Raw genomic sequence first — 19882 nt, 5'->3', positions numbered from 1 at the left:
CGCGCCCCGCCGCTGCCCACGTGCGGCGCCGGTGTGCCGGGCGGCCCCGGCCGCGCTCCGGTGCTCGCTGTGCTCTGACCCGGCCCGGCTCCGTGCCCGTGGGGTTCTGCGCTTCCACGCGCGTTCCGCGGCCGGGAGGGGCGGGAGCGCGGCCGGTGCCACGGCGGCGGCGGAACACCGGGCAGAGCCGGTTCCTCTGGCCCGGCGGGCGCTGGCCCGTGCGTTCCGCAGGGGCAACACGAGGGCAGCGCTGCACGTCGGTTACACCGCCCTGCAGCCGGTTATTCGGTACTCGGGAATGCTGTGGGACAGGGAGGCTCGGTGCCCGCCGCTGGCCCCGGTACCGGATTCGCCGCTCAGGGCTGCGATCCTGGCCGGGTAAACGGCGAACGCTGCGGGTTCACTCCCATCGGCACTCCGGCCCTGACTTTATTTTGGCGCTGGTCCGGACTCTCCGCCAAGATTGCGCTTGAAACACTTTGTCCCTGCCAAGTGACTCAGACCAGGCCGGGGGGAGGCGGGCGGCGCCCGTCCCGCTCGGTACCGGCGACATTTAACGTCACCGCGGGGCGCTGCCCGGGGCTTGGCCCCGGCCCAGCGGCGCTGGCCGGCCCCGCTGGGGCGGGAGGCGGGCTGGGGGTCACGCCAGGGTGGGGAGACACTCGGGAGTGGGCGGCCGGGCTGACACGCCCCGTCCCCGGGGAACCGGGCCGGCGATTTCAGGCAGATGAAGCGCTCGGGAGCTGCTTTGCCGGGAGATTCCCCCCCTCCACCGGCACCGCCGGGTGTGGAACGCCGCCCCCAGCAACGCTGTGTTCGTGAGGGCTGTGGCAGTGTGTGCCCAGCCCGGTGACACTGCCGCCGCACCGGGACAAGGCGCGCCCGGTGCTCCCTCAGCCCTTAGTCACGGGGAAAAGCGAGCGTGGGGTGGGGGTTCCCAGGCAGCGGCGGAGCCGTGGGGCTGTCCCGACAGGCTGTGAGCAAACGGAGCGGCGCACAGGCAGCACGCTCCCGGTGCTGCGGGAGGCACCGGTGACCGGGCTCTGGCAATGCCGCCGCTGCCCCGTGGGTACCGCCGGGCACAGCACGCCCGTGGGAGGTTTCTCGGCACCTCCCGCCGCCGGTACCGCTGGCCGGTGGGCCTGTTGACGTCATCGTGGCCGGTGACGTCAGCGGCGGCGGGCCCGGCGTGGGGGGTCACGGCCGCGGTCTCCGCCGAGGGCGTGGCGATGGTGCCGGAACTACGACTCCCACAAGGCTACGCGGCCGCACCCCACCGGCGGCGGCCAATGGCTGCGCGGCGGGCGCTCAGGCAACGCGCACGTGGTAGCGGCGTTGGCCAATGGGCGGCGGCGGCGGCCGTAGCCCGATGGGCCGGGGAGGCCGCGCTCCGCGAACAAAAGGCGGCGGCGGCGGCGCGAGCGGGGCCGGAGCGGCAGCGGAGCGGGGCGGGAGCGGGGCCCAGGTGAGTGCCGGGGCGGCTGCAGCGCCGGCGCCTCGCACGGCCTCTCTGCCGGCGGCGCCCACGCGTCCGGGGCGGGAGCCGCGCCGGTTGTGGCCGGCCGCGGCCCCCATGGCGGGCGAGCGCCGGGAGCGGCCCGCAGCCTGAGGGAGCGGCCGGGCTCGCTCGAGTGGCGGGTGTGCCGGGGCGGTGCGGATGGAGCCCCTCGCTGCCGACCGCGCGGGGGCTCCGGGCAGCGGTGCTGATGGCCGGGGCGGCTCTGGGGCACGGGCGGTGTGCGGCGGTCCCGGCGCAGGGATTACCCCGGGGACGGCAAAGGCTCCGGCTTTACGCGTTTTGTTTCCCCCTGGTGCGAGGGGGCTTTGGCCAAAGCGCTTTCCTCGGTGCTATGAGGAAAATCCTGGAGGAGCAGCCCCGTGTCGGGATCGCGCCGTTCCTGTACGAGCGTGCACAGCCCGTGCGTCCCTCCCCTGCCGGGACGGCCGGCTGGGTTCCAGCTGTCCTGTTTGCTGCTTGCAAACACCTCCTGTTTGCCTTGCTGCTTTCGAAATTCTCATCCTGCTCTGCAGACTCTCCCTTCTCTGTGTTGGACAGTTTGTTGTCTGCAGGCTGAAAACTGAGCTGCGCCCTGACTAGCCTGTTTTTGGATGCCTGTATTCTTTCTGATCCCTAAGCAGGTTTGGAGCTCAGAGTATCAGCTCTGCGCTCCGGTGCTGCTGCCCAAACCCTCTTGGGTGTCCTGTGAGACTCTGCAGCTCTCTCCAGGTATCAGGGCTCTTCCCATGCTTCCAGCACTGCCTGAAGTGGTTCCCAAACAAGGACAGCCACAGTTGGAAGTCCTGCCCAGCCATGGTGGCCAGGGAGCCCTTTACTGCTGTTCACTGTGCATGTGATTTAAGGAATAAGCTTGTTAAGGAGCCCTGAGGGTGCAGAAGAAGATGATCTTTAATGACAGGATTCACAAATTCCCCCTTGTGGCACTGGGTGCCCACCGGGTCTGTGTTAGCCACATGTAACCAGTCCATGGTCTGTGCTCCTCCCTGGCTGCCGTGTTTCTCTCAGATTGTGTGTGCAGGAGCCTCCCCCAGAGCTGGGCATGCAGCACCTGTTTGCATCACCCCACACAGCATTTCCCAACCACAGCTGGGGGACCATGACCTCATGTTGGCTGCAGCTCTGAGCCCTCACCATCCTCTGATGAAACACACGGGTCTGCCAGGTGGGAGCTGATGTAATTTTTCATGCTGCCATGGGCTGAAAATACTGGCTTGGCTTGAACTGTGTTAATAAATTACCCAGAAAGGAGGGGCTGCTTTATGGTGTGGGTTTGTTGACACAGTTCTGGGGAGAGTGGGTGTCAAGCCTTCCCTGGAGAAGGAGTCCTTTCCTCCTGGTCTGAAGGGTTGTTCTGGTGCAACTGGAGCACAGTACCAATCTGGATCTCAGAGAATTCCATGTGTGAGCACCACATTCTGTGTGAACACAGACTGGTGAAGCTGAGTTACACCTCTTCTTCTGGTTAGAAGAAAAACAAACAAAATCAATGTCTGTAATACTTTTTCTCCCCTCACAGAGCAGACCGTGTCACAGTGAGCAGTGCCACATCCCTCATCTCCTGGGAGTCAGGGAGACTCCACCTGAGTTCTGTGACAGGAATGCCTCCCTGTTTCTCCATCTGTGTTTCCTTTGGATTTTTTGGGTGCACCCTTCAGCTTGTTGCTGATATATTGGAGCAGATATACCAGTTGTGTCACAGCAAACACAACATCCAGCTCGAGGGCTCTTGCCTGCCTTGCCACCATCCTGCTGATTTTCTTTGTCAATACACTCAGGAAACTTTCCCCAAGCATCAACTTATTTGCATCTATTTGGCAGGTGATGTTTTGAGGGAATAAGTGCTGCTGAGCCCCTGAAAATGTGATTTAATCCGTGTCACTTACTTGCTAGCAAAAGCTGGAATTCAGCTCTTTTTGAATCAGTGAGTATGGATGATGAGAGAAATGTCTCCGAGGTGTTGCAGGGAAGCTGTTGGTGTTGGAGCCTCATTTAATGAATACAAATCGTTCATGGAAATCTGTGGCACTTGTCCTGCTGACATGAATCTGCCCCTGTGTGTGGTGGGTGCAAGGTCTGGGGCTTGAAATGCTGCGAAAATTGCAGATCAGTCTTGGCTAATGAGTGCTGAACAGAGCAGTGGAAGAGAACGTTGTTATCCCTCCCACAGCTTGTTCTGGGCAGAGAAAAGGAAATTTTCCCTGAGTTTACCCTCAGAGGTGCAGCCTCTGCTCTCCCCAGCACTGCAGGTGCTAACATGACTGAAAATAAGATTAATTCTGACAGATGAGAGTTTGAACCTGTCTCATTCCTGGGAAACTGAGGAGATTCAGTTCCTCTGCCTCTGTAGTGACCCTGCTTGGTGTTAGCAGAGCAGATGCAGTGAGTTAATGGACCTGCACGAGCACACACAGCCAGGAATTGCTGATGCCCTATGGATTATTTTCCTGCTGATCTCTTAGCTTAACAGTTCAGCAGACTGAAGCAATTGCTTTGTACTCCCTGTCCCACGAGAAAGGCAGGGTTAGAACAGTGGAAAAACTGAGTGAGGGGTGTGATTAAAGACTTGCTAATGTTTAGGAGATGTGAAACTCTGGCAGATAAGGTCAGAACAGCCTCATTCCTGCTGTTCTGTTGCCATGACACAAGGGTGTTATTTTTCATCTGCTGCTATTGTAAGAATTTTGTAGTTTCCTTTCTTTACCCCAGTAGTGTTACTGCAAAAATGAGGTGATGAAGTTGTGAGGGAAACCAAAGGAGCAGCAGAATGGAGCAACATAAAAAAGACCAGAAATGGTTCTGGAAAGGGAACAGCTCTGCTTTGTGACCCTCAGGTTTAGGGAATCCCATGCATATCACTTGTTCCCACGGAGGTTTTTTTACAGGACTGTTTTTAATAAGACCTGAGGGACAGCCTAGCTCCAGTGTCCTGCAATTGCAGGGTATTCATTGGCACAGCCAGCATCGGCCTGAGCGGTTTAATTTGTAATTGTGGACTGAAGTTCTGCAGTGCTGTTCAGAGGCTCTGTGATGCCCTGGAGAAATGACAAATAGGTTTCTTAAAGAAATATGTTTACCATTTTCTTTTAGCCATCTGCTTCTGCTGCAGTGAGATGTGACACTGTTTCTGTGGGACAGGCCCTGAGCAGATTGTGGAATTGATGGATTTTGAAGGGGTTTGAAGCAGGAATATTGCAGCTCCCTCTCAGGCAGAACAAATGGTGCCTGCAGGTATTGTGGGAGCAGGTTTGCTCTCAGAAATAGCTCTGCCTAAAGTACAAATTCCAGTGGAAAGTTTTGGGCTCTGCAGTACAGATGAGGTGTGTGTGTGGCTGGGCAGTGCTGTGGTGCCTGTGGGACCGTGTCTGTGTGTGCCTGCAGGATTGGTTTGGGGTTTGGTGTCCTCTGGCTGCTCACAAGAGCTCCTCTCTTGTCAGGCCACCTTGGGGCTAATAAACTAACAGAGCTGTTTCAGTAGGCAGCTGGGGCAGGTGTTCCTAGTGGCAGGAGGGGGGGTTGAGTCTGATGAAAGATGGGGTGCTGCAGAAACATTGCCAGATGCTGTTTTGAAATGGGATTAAATTGGAAGCTGTGCTGCAATCCTGTTCGGGTTTTACATCAGAACTCTTTGAAAGTGGGACTGCACTTTTGTCTTTTGCCTTTGCTGTAGCTTTGTGATTTTTAACCCTGGAATTGCATTTGACAAGATGGCACTGGCAAAGTTGACTGCTGGTCCTTAAGCACAGTTATCAGCTTCCAGTAATAGCACTTAGTCTGACCTGGTTGGTTTTGGAAGCTCAGGGAATGCAACCTGCCTTCTACTATGGAGTAGGAGTTGGGATGGACCCACCTCCTCCTTTCTGCTCTAGGGAGAAAAGTTCTTTATTTTAATTATGGCTAGTTAATCGCTGCCTATTCTGTGTTTGCTTATAGGATGAATAGCCCAGCTGATTACTAATGGTTGTTACCCAGAGGGCAGCACAAGAAATAACTGGAATTTGTTAACTGTTTCCCTCTGCAGTGGGGTATGTGTTTTGTGAGGGCAGGTAGTCTCACTGAGCAGTTCTAGTACTTGGCTGTCCAGGTGCTCAGGTGGAATCTGAATTCCTCTTTTTTGTGTTGGTGCACCTCTGCTTTGCAGCTCTCCCAGAATCCATCCCAAGGGTGCTTTTGCTTGCTGCCACACTGGCAGTGCTTGGGAGACAGTGATGTGACCCCAGTCACTTAAAATGCAGGAGGAGCTGCTGCTTGAGCCTCCCTGTCAGCAGTCTGACCCCCAGACACAGCAAACCTGCTGGCTGGTCACAGCACTCGGCTCTGGTGTGTGACACATGCAGACAGGGTCACTGGGAAGAAGTATTATTTTAAATAAGTGTTTATGGCAGCTAAAAATAAATGGATCTTTGACGCCTTACCAAAAAGAGTAGTTGCACTCTTGAGGCCAGAAATCATTTGCTTACATCAGTTTGGAATATACTCGAAAAGAAAAGAAAACCATCCATAGGAAAGGGATTAAATTTGGAATTTTTCTTAAAAAGATCAACCCCAAAACGAAAACAAACTGTCTAAACTTCATCTTTGTTGTTGTCTTGAGCGTCTTATTCTCTCAGATGTAAAGCTCTTTCCAAGAAATCTGGTTCTGAAACAAGAAAAAACAGTGATGTAAACCTATTCTAGTTTTGGTAATCCTGGCAGTGTTTTCTTTTCCCTTTAGAAAAGGGATGGGGATTGCTGACATGCCCACAGTCAGGCTTGGCTGGGGATATGGGATACCTTAGAGAAGTGAGTGGGAGGGAGGGGATCCCTCCCTGGAAATGCACCAGGAAAAGGGCTAGGTGGGTTACACCAGGAGCAGTCCTGGGGTGCTGCCCTGGATGTGAGGGGATGCTCCAAGCTGTGGGTTTGGGAAAGGCTTGGTGGTGGCTGGGACAAGCTGCAGGGATTCTGCAGACAGGGCTGGATGAAAGCCAGCCCAGTGTGCATGGCAGGGGAGGGAAGGGGTAGAAGTTTTAAGCAAAGTGAGTAGTTCTTGCTTATTTTGGGGAGTTTTATGATCTTACATGTAATTGGTTTGCCTTGGGTTTGTGTTGAGCTGAGTGATGCTCAGTTCTTTGCCAGAACAGGGCTCTGTTCCTCATGGATTTTTGTTTTTTTTCCCCATCCAGACTAGGTAGCCATGTCAGCCAAAGCCATCTCTGAGCAGACAGGGAAGGAGTTCTTGTACAAATACATCTGCACGTCCTCTGCCATCCAGAACCGCTTCAAGTATGCCCGGGTCACGCCAGCCACGGACTGGGCACGGCTCACCCAGGACCACCCCTGGCTCCTGAGCGAGGTAAGGACAGCAGGACTGCCTTCCTGCAGCCCCTGAGCACTGCTCCAGAGCCTTCCTGAAGGAGCAGTCGCTGCTGCTGCTGCTACTCCCAAGCCTGATGAAACAACAAATCTTTCTGCAAGGCTCGGTATCACTTCATGGGGGCTGATTATTCCTTTAGGAGTTTGAAGTACAGGAGCAGAGAGAGCTGTGAAGCAGTTGCTCATAACTGCACAGAAGGTGAAGGAGGTTGATTCAGGCAGAGATGTCAAAGCCTTGCTCTCTGAAATGGGGGAGTACTCTCCCCATGTCAAGTTAGGACACTGCTTAGTTTTTTTGAATCCAAGCAAAATGTCAGGGAAAACTTCCTTCATAAAATTTTTCAGTGCAAAATCATTTATCTCTGTGTTTCATATCCTCACACTTTCTGTAGAGAAAACATACCCAGAGCTCTTTTTTATTAGCTGTCCAAGCTGGCTCTTTTCCAGTGGTTAATTATATTAAGTCATTGGCTGGAGAATGTGAATGTCTCATAGTCCTTGACTGACTGACTGATAGAAGCCCTGCACTAATTAGATGTTCCATGCTCAAGTGCCTGAATGAACTGCAGGAGGAGATCAGCAGTGCTTCTGAAAGCCTTGCAGGAAGGCAGAAAGGGAGCAAGGTTGCTCTTGGGCCTTTAGGACAGGTTCTGTAAGGCTGGAAAGGGCTTCAGGTCCAACAGCAAGACCATGCTCAGTGTCCTTTCCTGCAGCACAGTGTGTTCTGACTCTTAAGTTACTGAAGTTCCAGGACATGTCAGTGGTACAGGAAAATGACACCCAGTTCTAGTTTGGTTCTTTAAAAGGATATTTGCAAGCTAGAGATGTATGTAACCCAGGAGCAGCTACCCATGGGTATCTTGTCAAGAGGCACAGTCAGCTGGCTGAAATGTGCATGACCCTGGCTTTTTTTTTTTTGCTTTTTTTTTTTTTTTGTGAGCGACTGTCTGTGTCTGTCATGACTTTTATTGGGTTTTTCATCAAAAAAAGAACAAGCTGTCACCTCAGCCTCCGATGCCTGCTTACAGCTGAGTAGAAACAAGACAGCTTTTCTCAAAGTACAGCATAAGAAAACCCAAACTTGCAGGCATATTGTACCAGGAGCTGGATTTGCCAAGAATAAAGGAATTTTACAAGGATGGATGCTGTGCAGAACTGATTTAACTTTTTACTTCACTATTTGCAGAGAACCACTCGACCAAAGTCACTTTCTAATGCTTTTTCCTTTGAATCTCTTGCCCAACCTCTGCAGCGTTTAGTGGTGAAGCCAGACCAGCTCATTAAGAGACGTGGGAAGCTTGGACTGGTTGGGATTAACCTCACTCTGGATCAGGTGAAGGCTTGGCTCAAGCAACGCCTGGGCCAGGAAACCACGGTGAGTTCTTCACTTTTGTTCCCAGGACAGGAAAAAAAGCTGTAAAATCCCTGGTTCTCTCCTGCAGCCAGCCCCTGTGTTTTGGCTGATGACTGAGTGTTACTTCAGGCCTTTATTTTAACTCAGTGCTGAAATATGGGTCTCCTCAAGCCAGGTCTCACAAGCTCTTGGAGATGTATTTCACACCCAAGATAGCTCAGCTACCTCAGAAGGCATAAAATCAGCAGGATGGCTTCTGTGGTAGTGTTGGAAACAAAAAGGTTTTAATAAAAGGCAAAATAACAAAACTCTTTACAGAGAAAAACTGAGCCAGGTGCCAGAGGTTCTTGCTCCTGGTAAAACACCTCACAAAAGCCATTAGTTTTTGTTCTTTTCTTTTTCTAGTAAATTGCTCAGGCTGGACTTTTTGGCTTCCATCCAATTAGCTATCCTGAAGTTTGAGGTCAAGTCCCCCAGATCCTATGAGATGCCTTTTCACCTAATTGAGGAGAGAAACTTCTGGGCTTATTTCCTTTATAAGGGGACAAAGGATAGTTTTGTCACTCCATCAACAAGGGGCACATTCCTATACAGTGCTACCACGTATTATTTATTTTCCTGGGAATGACAGTGCAGAGCTAATGATAATGAAGTGCCTGCCATCCCTGCTGCTGCGTGTTGGGAGCTGATGGAGTTGTGCTGCCTCAAGGAATTTATGGTTTTGGCCCTGCTGAGATTGATTTGGCTCTGAGCCTGTGCAGCAGGAATTGGGAAACAGCAGGAGCAGCACTGTGAGTGCTCCCTGTTGGGAAAACCATGGGTGTGGAAATTACTCCTTTAGCACAACACAACAACCATATCAAAAGCAAGGTTTGGGCCACAGACTCGGGACTACTGGTGTCCTCAGAAGCAGGGAGTGTCTCCCAGTGTCTTTTGGGTTTGGATAACAGGAAATTGCCTACACAGAACAGTTCCTGCACCCATAAGAAGAGGCTAAAGGATTCTCTTGCTCTTCTGTGCTCCCTGATACCATTTCAGGCTCTGAGGCCTCTGTTCCTGCCACTAGCTCAGGAATTCCTCACTTCTGAATTTTCCACTACTCCAAGTCCTCTCCAGCCCTTGTGCCTCACTGTGCTGAGCAGGGCCCAGTGACAGAGCTGTCTGTGGGACAGGAGAGGAGAGCAGCTGTCCTGGTGTAATTCTGATACCCCTCTGTCCTGTTAGGAATGGGAAAGGTGACTGACTCCTGTAAGCAGATATCCTGGGGTGCCAGTGCTGAGTGCTGTGCTGGACAGGGAGGAGTGCAGCAGGCAGAGGGAGCAATTTTAGAGCAGTGCTGATTAACTCTCAAAGCTTTCCATGTGCTGGACAAGTGTTTATGGGTGTTTATCTTGTTTTCTGTCCCCAGATTGCTAATGCCAAGGGAGTCCTGAAGAACTTTCTGATTGAACCCTTCGTCCCTCACAAGCAGGTTAGTACACCATCAAAGCAGGCTTTTAAATCTTTTTGGGTTTGCATGCTTAGCTGGATTGGTACAGAGGAGAAAGCAGAAGTTTGGGAGTGTGCTGTTGAGCTGACAGTGTTGCTGCACACTCCAGGCAAAAACATCTTCTGTATTTCCCTACTGAAATTTTAAATAGAAAATAAATTAATACACCATCATATTCTTCATAATTTTTTAATCAGTTTGCCAATGCAATGAAAACTCCTAAGAGAATACATCATAGCAGGGGCACTATAAAACAAATAAAACTGCAATTAGAAGAAGGGCCTGCCAGACACTTCTGCACACTGATCTTTTTGTTAATTATAGTCATTGCTGAGATAATATCACTGTTTCCTTTTCCTGATTCAAATAAAAATGACTGGTGAGTCTTTCTCAGTGTCAGGGCCACTCTAGCACTGCTGCTTCTTGGGAAGCTTGACTTGGGCTCAGCCTCCCCAATCCTAGCACTGTCACAAGAGCTTTTAGGGTCACTGCTAAATCCTTGTCCCTGCTGTGTGGCACAGGAGGAAGAGTTCTATGTGTGCATCTATGCTGCCCGTGAGGGAGACTATGTGCTCTTCCACCACGAGGGGGGTGTGGATGTGGGAGATGTGGATGCCAAAGCTCAGAAGCTGCTCGTGGCAGTGGATGAGAAGCTCAATGAATCAGATGTGAAGAAGCATCTCCTGCAGCATGCACCAGCTGACAAGAAGGAGTAAGTAGAGATGCAGTTTTGGGTAGGAGCAGCCATGCAGTAGCTGCTCTCTTTTGTCTCAGTGCCACATCCCTCTATTTTCTTAACCCTGAAGCTCACCCTCCTGCCCTTCTTGCTGGTCTCCAGAATATGCCATGCATTCTGAATCCAAGCTCTGTGACCTTATCTCAGCTGCCTGTAAAACCCAAAAATAAGGTTTCCTAGTGCTGAGCCTTTACTTGGCAGCAGCACTTGTCAGCCTGCTTAGGTCTCAACCTGAGACTGGAGACATGTGCTGAATTCTGATCCTTTGTGCCAGCACAGAAGTTTCTTTTGTTTAGTGAACTGGTGATGAGATGTGGCTCTGACTGCTAATTCAGAACTTCCCTTTCCCTTGCTCTGGCCTGATCTCCAAAGTTATTCTCCTGTTCTTCCTTCTGCAGGCTTATCTGTGGATCTCAAGGCTTCTGCATCTCCCTCAATTAGGTGCCCATATCTAGTTAGCCTAATATGAGTCATGATTTTTCCAAACAAAGCTTAATCCTTGCTGACATTGTGCAGTTCTGAAGGGTGAAGGAGCCTGTCACTCCACCAGTTCACTGCAGCCTCCTCCCCATCACAGCTGAGGAAGCTCAGATCTGACAAAGATGGGTATCAGCAGGGAGGCAAAGATGTGCTTCTGTCTTATAGGGGGATAAATCAGACAGCACAGCTCTGACAGTTGTGAGCAACTGTGTCCTCAGCAGAGTTTGGTGGAGGGTAATTAAGATGAGTCATCAAGGTCTTCCTTCCCTTGAGTCATCCATCACCCAGGCTTCATCCAGAGAAGATGAATGAGAATGAAAGAAATTGATGCCAAGTAGATTTGCAGAATGCCACTAATACCAATGAACAGAGCAGGCTGTACTTAGATTTGGCTGCTTTCATTAACTTGTGTTAATTTTTTTTTCCAGCATCTTGGCCAGCTTCATCTGTGGCCTGTTCAACCTTTATGAAGATCTGTATTTTACGTACCTTGAGATCAATCCATTAGGTAATGAATATTTTGGGAAGCAGAACTGTCTGTTCTGAGCTACTGAAATGTGTTCTTGATCCTTCCTTTGCTTCTGTAATTCACAACAGCAGCAGGTGCCATGTGCAAAAGTATGGACATGGCAGTGATCTGTCTTTGAGCTGTTCATTCAGTGAATTAAAAATGAGGAAATGACAAATTCCCTTGAAGGAGATGTTAAGGCAGAACTGAAGAATATAGAAATTGCACTGTAGAACAAAATAGCCCCTGAGACAGAGCCTGGGCCATGGCCACAGTTACTGGTTAATTCCTCAGGGAACTTGCTGGGGCTGGTCAATACTGCCCAGTGCCAGGGGAAACAGCAGCCACCCGGCTTTTGCAATGATGCCTGTGTGGTACCAGCTGTTGGAGTAAATCTGTGATATGTCTCTGTACAGCCCAGAGCTAATTGTGATGTTTTTCACTGCAGTGGTGACTAAGGATGGTGTTTACATCCTGGATCTGGCTGCGAAGATTGACGCGACGGCTGACTACATCTGCAAAGTGAAGTGGGGGGATGTGGAGTTCCCCCCTCCTTTTGGCAGGGAAGCTTACCCTGAGGCAAGTGACAGCTGGAATTCCTTCTCTGTGTCCTGAATTTATCATTGCTTGTATGCCATGTATCACTGAAGGGGTGTCAGGGACAGACAGAGGTGAAACAGAGACTCCATCATCAGAAGGCATGAAAAGGCACTTTGTTATTAGAAATCCACAGTTCTTACAGAAACAGTGGTGGACCTAAGACCTGATTGGCCTTTAGGAATCTTCTCTCACTTACTGGTCAACTCCTTCTTGTAAACATCTTTGACAAACAGAGATTGCCTGCCAGGTACAGAGGTTGAGATAATAATTGTTTTAATTCTTTCTCTGAGCTTTCTCACAGCTTCCCAGGAAAATCCTGGGAAAGAGCTATGTCTCTGTTCAGAGGATATGTGATTACCATATCCATGGTGTTGCTGTTTCCAGTGGTTTTGTTGCTGTGTCTCAAGTCCCTTGGCAGTGCTGTCCATGAGTAGCTGCAGTCCTAGGATTGCTCAGAATCACACTCTGAACTGCAGTTGCTTCCCAGCTCTGTTTGGTCAGTTCTTTAATTCAAAATTGACTTATTTTCTAATGGAGGCTGATATTTATCTTTTGTCAGCTGTGTGCCAGAGCTCTGTGCCTGTGCAGAGCTTCCTTTTGTGCTTCCTGCCCACGTTGCTCCCCTCAGCATCAGTATTTTTCTCTTGGAGCAGTGGTTACTGGGAGCCCTGTGGGAGCTGACATTCCCTCAGTGTTTCAGTGACAGTTCTGAGAGCAGAGCAGCAGCTGTGTGCACATGCTGCATCCAAGGGTGAATCCAGAGAAAATAATCACCACTTCTAGAACTTAGAAGATGTTAATGCACCTATTTTTCCAAAAAGTGAGGACAATTTACAATGAGCACTTTACAATAAAGCTAGCAGTGCCTGTTCCCTCTCCAAATTTCCTGGCTCTGTACTGCTGGATGCACAAGCACTGCTGCAGACAGGTCCCAGCAGCTTCAGAGGCTGTTGGAAGTAGAACTCTCTCCTTAATTATTCTGTTACTTATTTCAAGGGTCTGTTCTTTTCTCTCCAAAAAGATTTCTGTCCTGACTTTTTCATTTGAATGATTATAATTATGCTTCAGTTGGAAGGTTTTTGTACTGTTGCCAGAAAATCCATTTAGCTGTTCCTTTCCGTGTAGCTTGCTGGATGCCAACACTCAACTCCGTTTGCTCTTAAAAGGATTAGTTCAGTTTTTGTCTCTGAATCATCCCTCTCTGAGTCCCTGGGAAGGTTGTTATGGCAGAGTCTTTGCTGGGAATGTTAATGAACTCTGATGAAGTGCTGCTCAGCAGTCTGGCACGCTGGGCTGCAGGGGCACCACATTGAGCCAAATTACAGCTCTCAGTGATTGTGTTCCTGGCTCCAGCACAGCCAGAGCGCTCACCATGGGCGAGATGATTTTTAGATTTCCTCAGGTCTCAGTCTTGGACAAGGCCAGAACAGAGTTTACAGTTCTGTTCAGATTTTGTGCCTGTTGTGTGATGGAGGGATGGCGCTGTCCCTGGCAAATGCTGAGTTTGTAGCTCTGCTGTCCCTGAGGTGTGATTGCTCTGTGTTTCCACATGCACCCAGCACTATGAACCCTTGGGATGGAAAAGGGTGCAGGAGGAAGCTGAGGTTGTGCTGCTCTCTCTGCAGGAAGCCTACATTGCTGACCTGGATGCCAAGAGCGGGGCCAGCCTGAAGCTTACAATCCTGAACCCCAAAGGCAGGATCTGGACCATGGTGGCTGGTGGTGGTGCTTCAGTGGTGTACAGGTAATGGGAGTGAGGTTTCCAGAGGAGGATTTCATGTGCTGGGAGAACATAATTGCTGCAGCCTCTGGAAAGTAGACTCTCCTAAAGCCATTTTCCTGTACTATGACTGTTTGGGATCTCTGTTCAGAGTGATGATGCTGTGCAGATATTTCACCAGGCTATGGAACATAGTGTCAGCTGTGGAATTTAGTTTTGGAAGGGTTATGGTTAGATACAATTTCTTACAGATATACAGTTCCTTTCTGGCTTACAAAGAAACAAGCTGGGTGGAGGCTGTTGAGGGTAATATGATTGTTGTAGTGGCCCCTGAGTTTGCTTCTGGGGAGCATGACAAGATTAATTGTGGCTGGCAACAAGATGAGGGCAGCTTTGTTTTCAGCAGACAGCACTGTCCCTCTGTTTAGAATCCCACTTCCCCATGGATTTGAAATACTTTAGGAACTTTATAGTGACTCAAATGATATCTAATCTCTTAAATAACTGCTTTTTGTGTACAATTTCTTACAGATATACAGTTCCTTTCTGGCTTACAAAGAAACAAGCTGGGTGGAGGCTGTTGAGGGTAATAAGATTGTTGTAGTGGCCCCTGAGTTTGCTTCTGGGGAGCATGACAAGATTAATTGTGGCTGGCAACAAGATGAGGGCAGCTTTGTTTTCAGCAGACAGCACTGTCCCTCTGTTAAGAATCCCACTTCCCCAGAGATTTGAAATACTTTAGGAACTTTATAGTGACTCAAATGATAACCTAACATCTTAAATAACTGCTTTTTGTGCTGTTAGTGACACCATTTGTGACCTGGGGGGTGTGAATGAACTGGCCAACTACGGGGAGTACTCAGGAGCCCCGAGTGAGCAGCAGACCTATGACTATGCTAAAACCATCCTCTCCCTCATGACCCGAGAGAAGCACCCAGAAGGTAAGGGAGCTGCTCAATTCCAAAGCTGTGAACCTGTCTGGCAGAAAAACCTGGATAAATCTGGGCTGTTACTATGCTTAGCCTTCCCTGGCAGAGCTTTCAATGTACTTCTGCCTTCTGAACGAATCAGGGCTGGATTTCTGTCAGCTCTTGCTTCAAAGAGAGGACTTGTGGTTTTTCATGGGGCCTGAGAGATCCTTATCAGACATTCTTGCTTGGTACAAAGCTCTTATCTTGCAGGCTCTACTAAACTCAGCTGCTTTAGGGTTGTTTTTTCTGCTAAATACAGCTGGTTACTCTGCAGCTTTGTTTCACTTGATGTCCTTAACTGCTTCCTGATCTAGGAGCACTCTGCTCTTGAAATGGCTTCACTTACCTGTGTTTGTTCCCTCAGGGAAGATCCTGATTATCGGAGGCAGCATTGCAAACTTCACCAATGTAGCAGCCACCTTCAAAGTAAGTGACCAGTCTCAAACATCAGCAAACACACAGCTGTCAGCCCCCAGCCCTTCTTCCCAGTTCCATGCTTGTCTGAGGCTCATAGTCCATCTCTTCCAGGAGTTTGAGGTGATGGGACAGGGTAAATGTCTGGCTGCCTGGGTCACCTGTCCTGTGTGTTTCTTTTAGGGCATTGTGAGAGCAATTAAGGATTACCAAGGCCCTCTGAAGGAGCATGAGGTGAGGATCTTTGTACGAAGAGGAGGCCCGAACTACCAGGAAGGGTTACGTGTCATGGGAGAAGTTGGTAAGGACCAAGCTCGTCCTTAAGTTTTATTCTTGCATCTTGTTTCTTCCACTGGCTTTCTCTGGGGGTTTCAGTCGTTGGTTTCTCTGGGTCTAGATTGAAGGCACTTGAGACAGTAATTCATGTTCAGACTCAGGTGTTTATTATTCTTATCACTACTGTGAGTTCAGCTTTTCAGTAGAAGGCACAAAATGGCCAACATCTCTTGTTACAAGGTCCTTTAAGACTAAACTATCCAATTAAGAACTGACACCTAGATTGTTTTCTCTTTTAACCCAATAACTCCCAAAGAGCCCACAATGCAGACTTTTGTGCCCAATTACAAAATGCCACCCAAACCCATGAAGAAGGAAGAAGCATGAAGAAGAAACCCAGGATGACATAATGTGCCCTCCATCTTGCTTCCATCCACAACACACTAAAAATCCCAAAACCGAAATTTCTCTCGAAGTGATACACCTACACTACTCTCTATAATCTATTTCACACTTTTGTGGATTCCAGTCTATCTTGAAGTCTAAGAAACTTTCTTCTTGCATGAGAGTCAAAGTCAGTGCTCCCCTGGGGGTCAGGGTACCCCAGAGCAGACAGAGAACTATTCCCTCGGTGCCCTGGGTTTCCACAGCTTTCTGCCGAGCTTTCCCCTGAGGATGCTGACTGCTCTTGTGTACTTCCACAGGGAAGACCACAGGGATCCCCATCCACGTGTTTGGCACGGAGACCCACATGACAGCCATCGTGGGCATGGCCCTGGGCCACCGGCCCATCCCCAACCAGCCGCCCGCCGCAGCCCACACCGCCAACTTCCTCCTGAACGCCAGTGGCAGCCCCTCGGTGAGCTCCCTCCCTCTGAAAGGGGACAGGGTGAGGAGCCTTGAAGGTAGTGCCTGTCCAAACAGGCTGCAAAGGCATTTTGGCCACTAGTGTATTGGTAGGATGGTTTAGGGAAACAAACGTGGCTCTGCTGGTGCGGTTTATCCAGAGAGGACACCCCAATGCCCATCTCACTCGTGCAGAAAATGTGGCCTCTCAAAGCTGGCAGTGGGAGTGTTGAACCTAGTGGGTCATTCAATTTTCTGTTGCTTGACTGGAAACTCATTTTCTTTGGTTTTATTTGTAGTAGACCAGTATTGTATTTGCGGGGTGCTCCATGGCAGGAAGGATCAATGAATCTGACTCCATGTTCTCAGAAGGCTAATTTATTATTTTATGTTCCTATATTATATTAAAGGATACTAAAGTGTATGATACTAAAGAATACAGAAAGGATACTTACAGAAGGCTGAAAAGATAATAATGAAAACTTGTGACTCCTTCCAGAGTCCCAGCAAACCTTGGCCCCAATTGGCCAATGGGTGAAAACAACCCACAGCAGAAACCAATGAAACAACCACCTGTGGGCAAACAATCTCCAAACACATTCCAAAGGAGCAAAAACAGGAGAAGCAATCAGATAATTATTGTTTTCATTTTTCTCTGAGGCTTCTCAGCTTTCCAGGAGAAGAAATCCTGGGTGAAGGGATTTTTCAGGAAATATGACAGTGACAAGGCCCCCTGCTCCTCTGTGCTCCAGGCCATACCTGGAGCACTGTCTCTCACTGACTTGGCTTCTGAATCTTTCAGACTCCTGCACCGAGCAGAACTGCCTCCTTCTCTGAGTCCAAACCAGATGGCATTGCTCCAGCCAAGAAGGCAAAACCAACAGCACCTCTTGGTAAGTCCAGCCCTGGGAGTGCTGCTGGCAACGCTCTGCTGTTCCCAAAGGCAGGATGGGCATGAGACAAATGCTTTTTTTTCCTGGCTATAAAAGGAAGCAGTTTTGTGGTACCTGGCTATCTTTCTCTTGAGTGTAGTTAAGTGGTTTAGCAGCTCACTTGTGCCATGAGCTCATACACACAGCAAGTCAGAGTTGCCCTGAGCTGGGATGTTCAGGAACAGCACAACGAGAGGAAGTACAGTGAGAGGGCTCCAGTCTGCTTGTTTTTTAACAAGAGCAAACCCAAAAGCCCTGAGTGCTGCAGAGAGGAGAGGAGGGCTGCTGCAGCACCTGCCTGGGTGCCTGGCCAGCAGGCTGGCAGCAGTCAGCTCGGTCATGCCATTGCATGAGTGATTCTCTCTTCAACAGATTCAGTCCCAGCCTCGAGACCTGGTTCAGGTAGGACCTGTGTGACCTGCTGAATGTGCCTGGCCTCGCTGGCAGCTGACTTTTTTTTGTTCTTAGTTTTGTTGCTGTTTTAGCTCTCCTAAAGTTTGCTGTGTTGTCTGGTCCTTTCCTCCTGGCCAGCATTTTTAGCTGTCACCATGTGAACTTCTCATCTGTTTTTTCAAGTGCAGATCACATATGTCTCTGCACAAATATTTCCTATTTCTGGGGGAGAGAGGGCCAGGTCTCAAACAAACATCGTTTTTTCTTCCCTTCCCCCACACAACCATCACAGAGAACAGCCTGAGGCATGCAGTGAAAAGCTCTGTTCTCTTTGCTTTCCAAAAGGAGCGACCAATAACTGGTATCTTATTTCAAAGGGAAGCAAAGTAGTGCAGGGGACCTGGTTATCGGGTTTGGAAAGTACAGAGAAGTCACAAATTAACTAAATGTTGCCTTAACAGTTCAGCAAACCATTAAAGCTTGTGCTTAGTGAAGTTATTTTACTGGGACTTTAAAACTATTGGGCTGTGTGAGAGTGAATGGGACCTGGTTATCAGGTTTGGAAAGTACAGAGAAGTCACAAATTAACTAAATGTTGCCTTAACAGTTCAGCAAACCATTAAAGCTTGTGCTTAGTGAAGTTATTTTACTGGGACTTTAAAACTCTGTTGGGCTGTGTGAGGTTAAACTGCTGAACTGGAGACAAAGCAGAGCTCAAGTTACCTCCCTTATCATGAGGAGGGACAGTAGAAGGGGAATTCTTGGATTGTTGCTCTCAGACAAACATCTGACACCCATTGTCTCTGGGTCTACATTTTGGTGTTCCTGGGAACACTCATGGTACCTCCTTGCAGGCACCTGCAAGATAAACAGAATTTTCAGTTTCCTAATAGCAAGTCATGTTGCAGTGAATCTGAGCTGTGAGTGTGTAGGGCTGGAGAGCAAGGACTGATTTTTTTTTTTTTTTTTTTTGAAGCCAGAGGAGCAATGTCCTGTTTAATCCCTAATGCTGTTTACCTTTGATCCAAATCCAGGAAGAACTCAGCAGTAGCCCAAGCTGGCATCAGCAGGTGGATCAGCTCTGAGTTTTTACAAGTTTTAAAATTAATTCTGCCTGGAGTCAGAAGGAGAGACTCATTGTTGTGCTGTGACGAGTGGTTTAAATAGACTTTAAGCCAACAGTCCATCCTCACTGGCTGAACTGTTGCTTTTCCTGTGACTCTGTCCCCTGAAGCCAGGTTTTGGGCCATATATAAATTCTTGGAGCCATGAATTTGTGTTGGATTCTGGTAATTAAAAAAAACAAACAAACACCAAGAGAAAAGAAAACCCAAGTATGTTGAGCTCCTTTTATTTTCTTTGTCCCCCCCATTTCCTGCCCTTTATGTTTTTAAAGTTTTCCATCATTCTACTATGGTGCCCTGACCAGTCCATCATGGTTCACCCAGACTGTGAGCTACCTGCAAATAAATACATGAAATTCAAAGTTCTCTTCAGCTTTGCATAAGAAAACTGTGAGAAATATAAAAGGCTCACGAGAGGAGAGGCACTTTTTACTTCTCTCCTATACCAGCTCCCTCCTGTGGTTCACTTGCCCATTTAGTGAACCCCAAAACCTGGCTGTTGTGTTCAGAATCCAAGGAAGGGATTACTAATTCATCTACAGTTTCTTAATTTGCACAGTGTGGCTACTCCATCCTGCAAACTGCAGTTCATCTCCTGGGTTCAGTTTGGAGGAGGGGGAATACACCCACCCAGGAGCCTTTCAGCAGCCGTTTGGCAAAGTTGCAGTTTGTGTTTGCTCAGGTTTGAAGCTGAATTTTTTTTTTTTTCCCCTCTTTCTGAGCAGGTAAAGCCACAACCCTGTTCAGCTGCCACACCAAGGCCATCGTGTGGGGGATGCAGACCCGGGCTGTCCAAGGAATGCTGGACTTTGATTATATTTGCTCCCGGGACGAGCCCTCGGTGGCTGCCATGGTTTATCCCTTCACGTGAGTAGCCTGTGACTGTGTCACTTTTCCATTTCCCTCCAGCTCTTCTGTGACATTCCTCTTCTCTCAGTGTCTGTGGTTCTTTAGTGGGGCTCTGCCCTGGTCTCTGTCCCTGCTGGAACACCTTCTCCTCTGCTCCCTTCCACCCCTGGGTTGGCTTTGTAGGCTGCTTTCTTCAACCATTGATTTTGGGCTGTGCTGTTGAAACAGCTTAGTGTTCACCACAGAATTGAAGTTCCACTTTTTAAAATACATCCAAATTCTGTTCTTCACTCAGTGAGTAAGGCAGGTGTGGCTACTT

General features: G+C 49.3%; 1 protein-coding gene across 3 annotated transcripts in view; it reads left to right on the top strand.

Annotated features, from left to right (window-relative positions):
- Positions 1 to 44: 44 nt before the first annotated feature.
- Positions 45 to 19882, top strand: part of ACLY (ATP citrate lyase) — a 28031-nt gene continuing 8193 nt past the window's right edge. Inside the window, exons 1-15 of one of the 3 annotated variants that reach the window (XM_041426407.1) lie at positions 45 to 288; positions 6682 to 6851; positions 8124 to 8246; positions 9634 to 9696; positions 10236 to 10426; positions 11359 to 11438; positions 11887 to 12017; positions 13664 to 13782; positions 14563 to 14699; positions 15094 to 15155; positions 15327 to 15444; positions 16124 to 16278; positions 17068 to 17158; positions 17570 to 17599; positions 19440 to 19581. In XM_041426407.1, the coding sequence (XP_041282341.1) occupies positions 6693 to 6851; positions 8124 to 8246; positions 9634 to 9696; positions 10236 to 10426; positions 11359 to 11438; positions 11887 to 12017; positions 13664 to 13782; positions 14563 to 14699; positions 15094 to 15155; positions 15327 to 15444; positions 16124 to 16278; positions 17068 to 17158; positions 17570 to 17599; positions 19440 to 19581 (1601 nt within the window). In that variant the 5' untranslated portion in view covers positions 45 to 288; positions 6682 to 6692. Of the gene's footprint in view, positions 289 to 1372; positions 1466 to 6681; positions 6852 to 8123; positions 8247 to 9633; positions 9697 to 10235; positions 10427 to 11358; positions 11439 to 11886; positions 12018 to 13663; positions 13783 to 14562; positions 14700 to 15093; positions 15156 to 15326; positions 15445 to 16123; positions 16279 to 17067; positions 17159 to 17569; positions 17600 to 19439; positions 19582 to 19882 lie in introns of those variants that run through there. The other 2 variants (XM_041426406.1, XM_041426408.1) reach the window with 2 other exon arrangements.

Source organism: Onychostruthus taczanowskii, unplaced genomic scaffold, assembly GCF_017590055.1.
Source record: "Onychostruthus taczanowskii isolate IOZ18803 unplaced genomic scaffold, ASM1759005v1 scaffold91, whole genome shotgun sequence".
Lineage (NCBI taxonomy): Eukaryota > Metazoa > Chordata > Aves > Passeriformes > Passeridae > Onychostruthus > Onychostruthus taczanowskii.
Note: the sequence above shows the minus strand (reverse complement) of the source record. Positions and strands in the feature narration are given on the sequence as shown.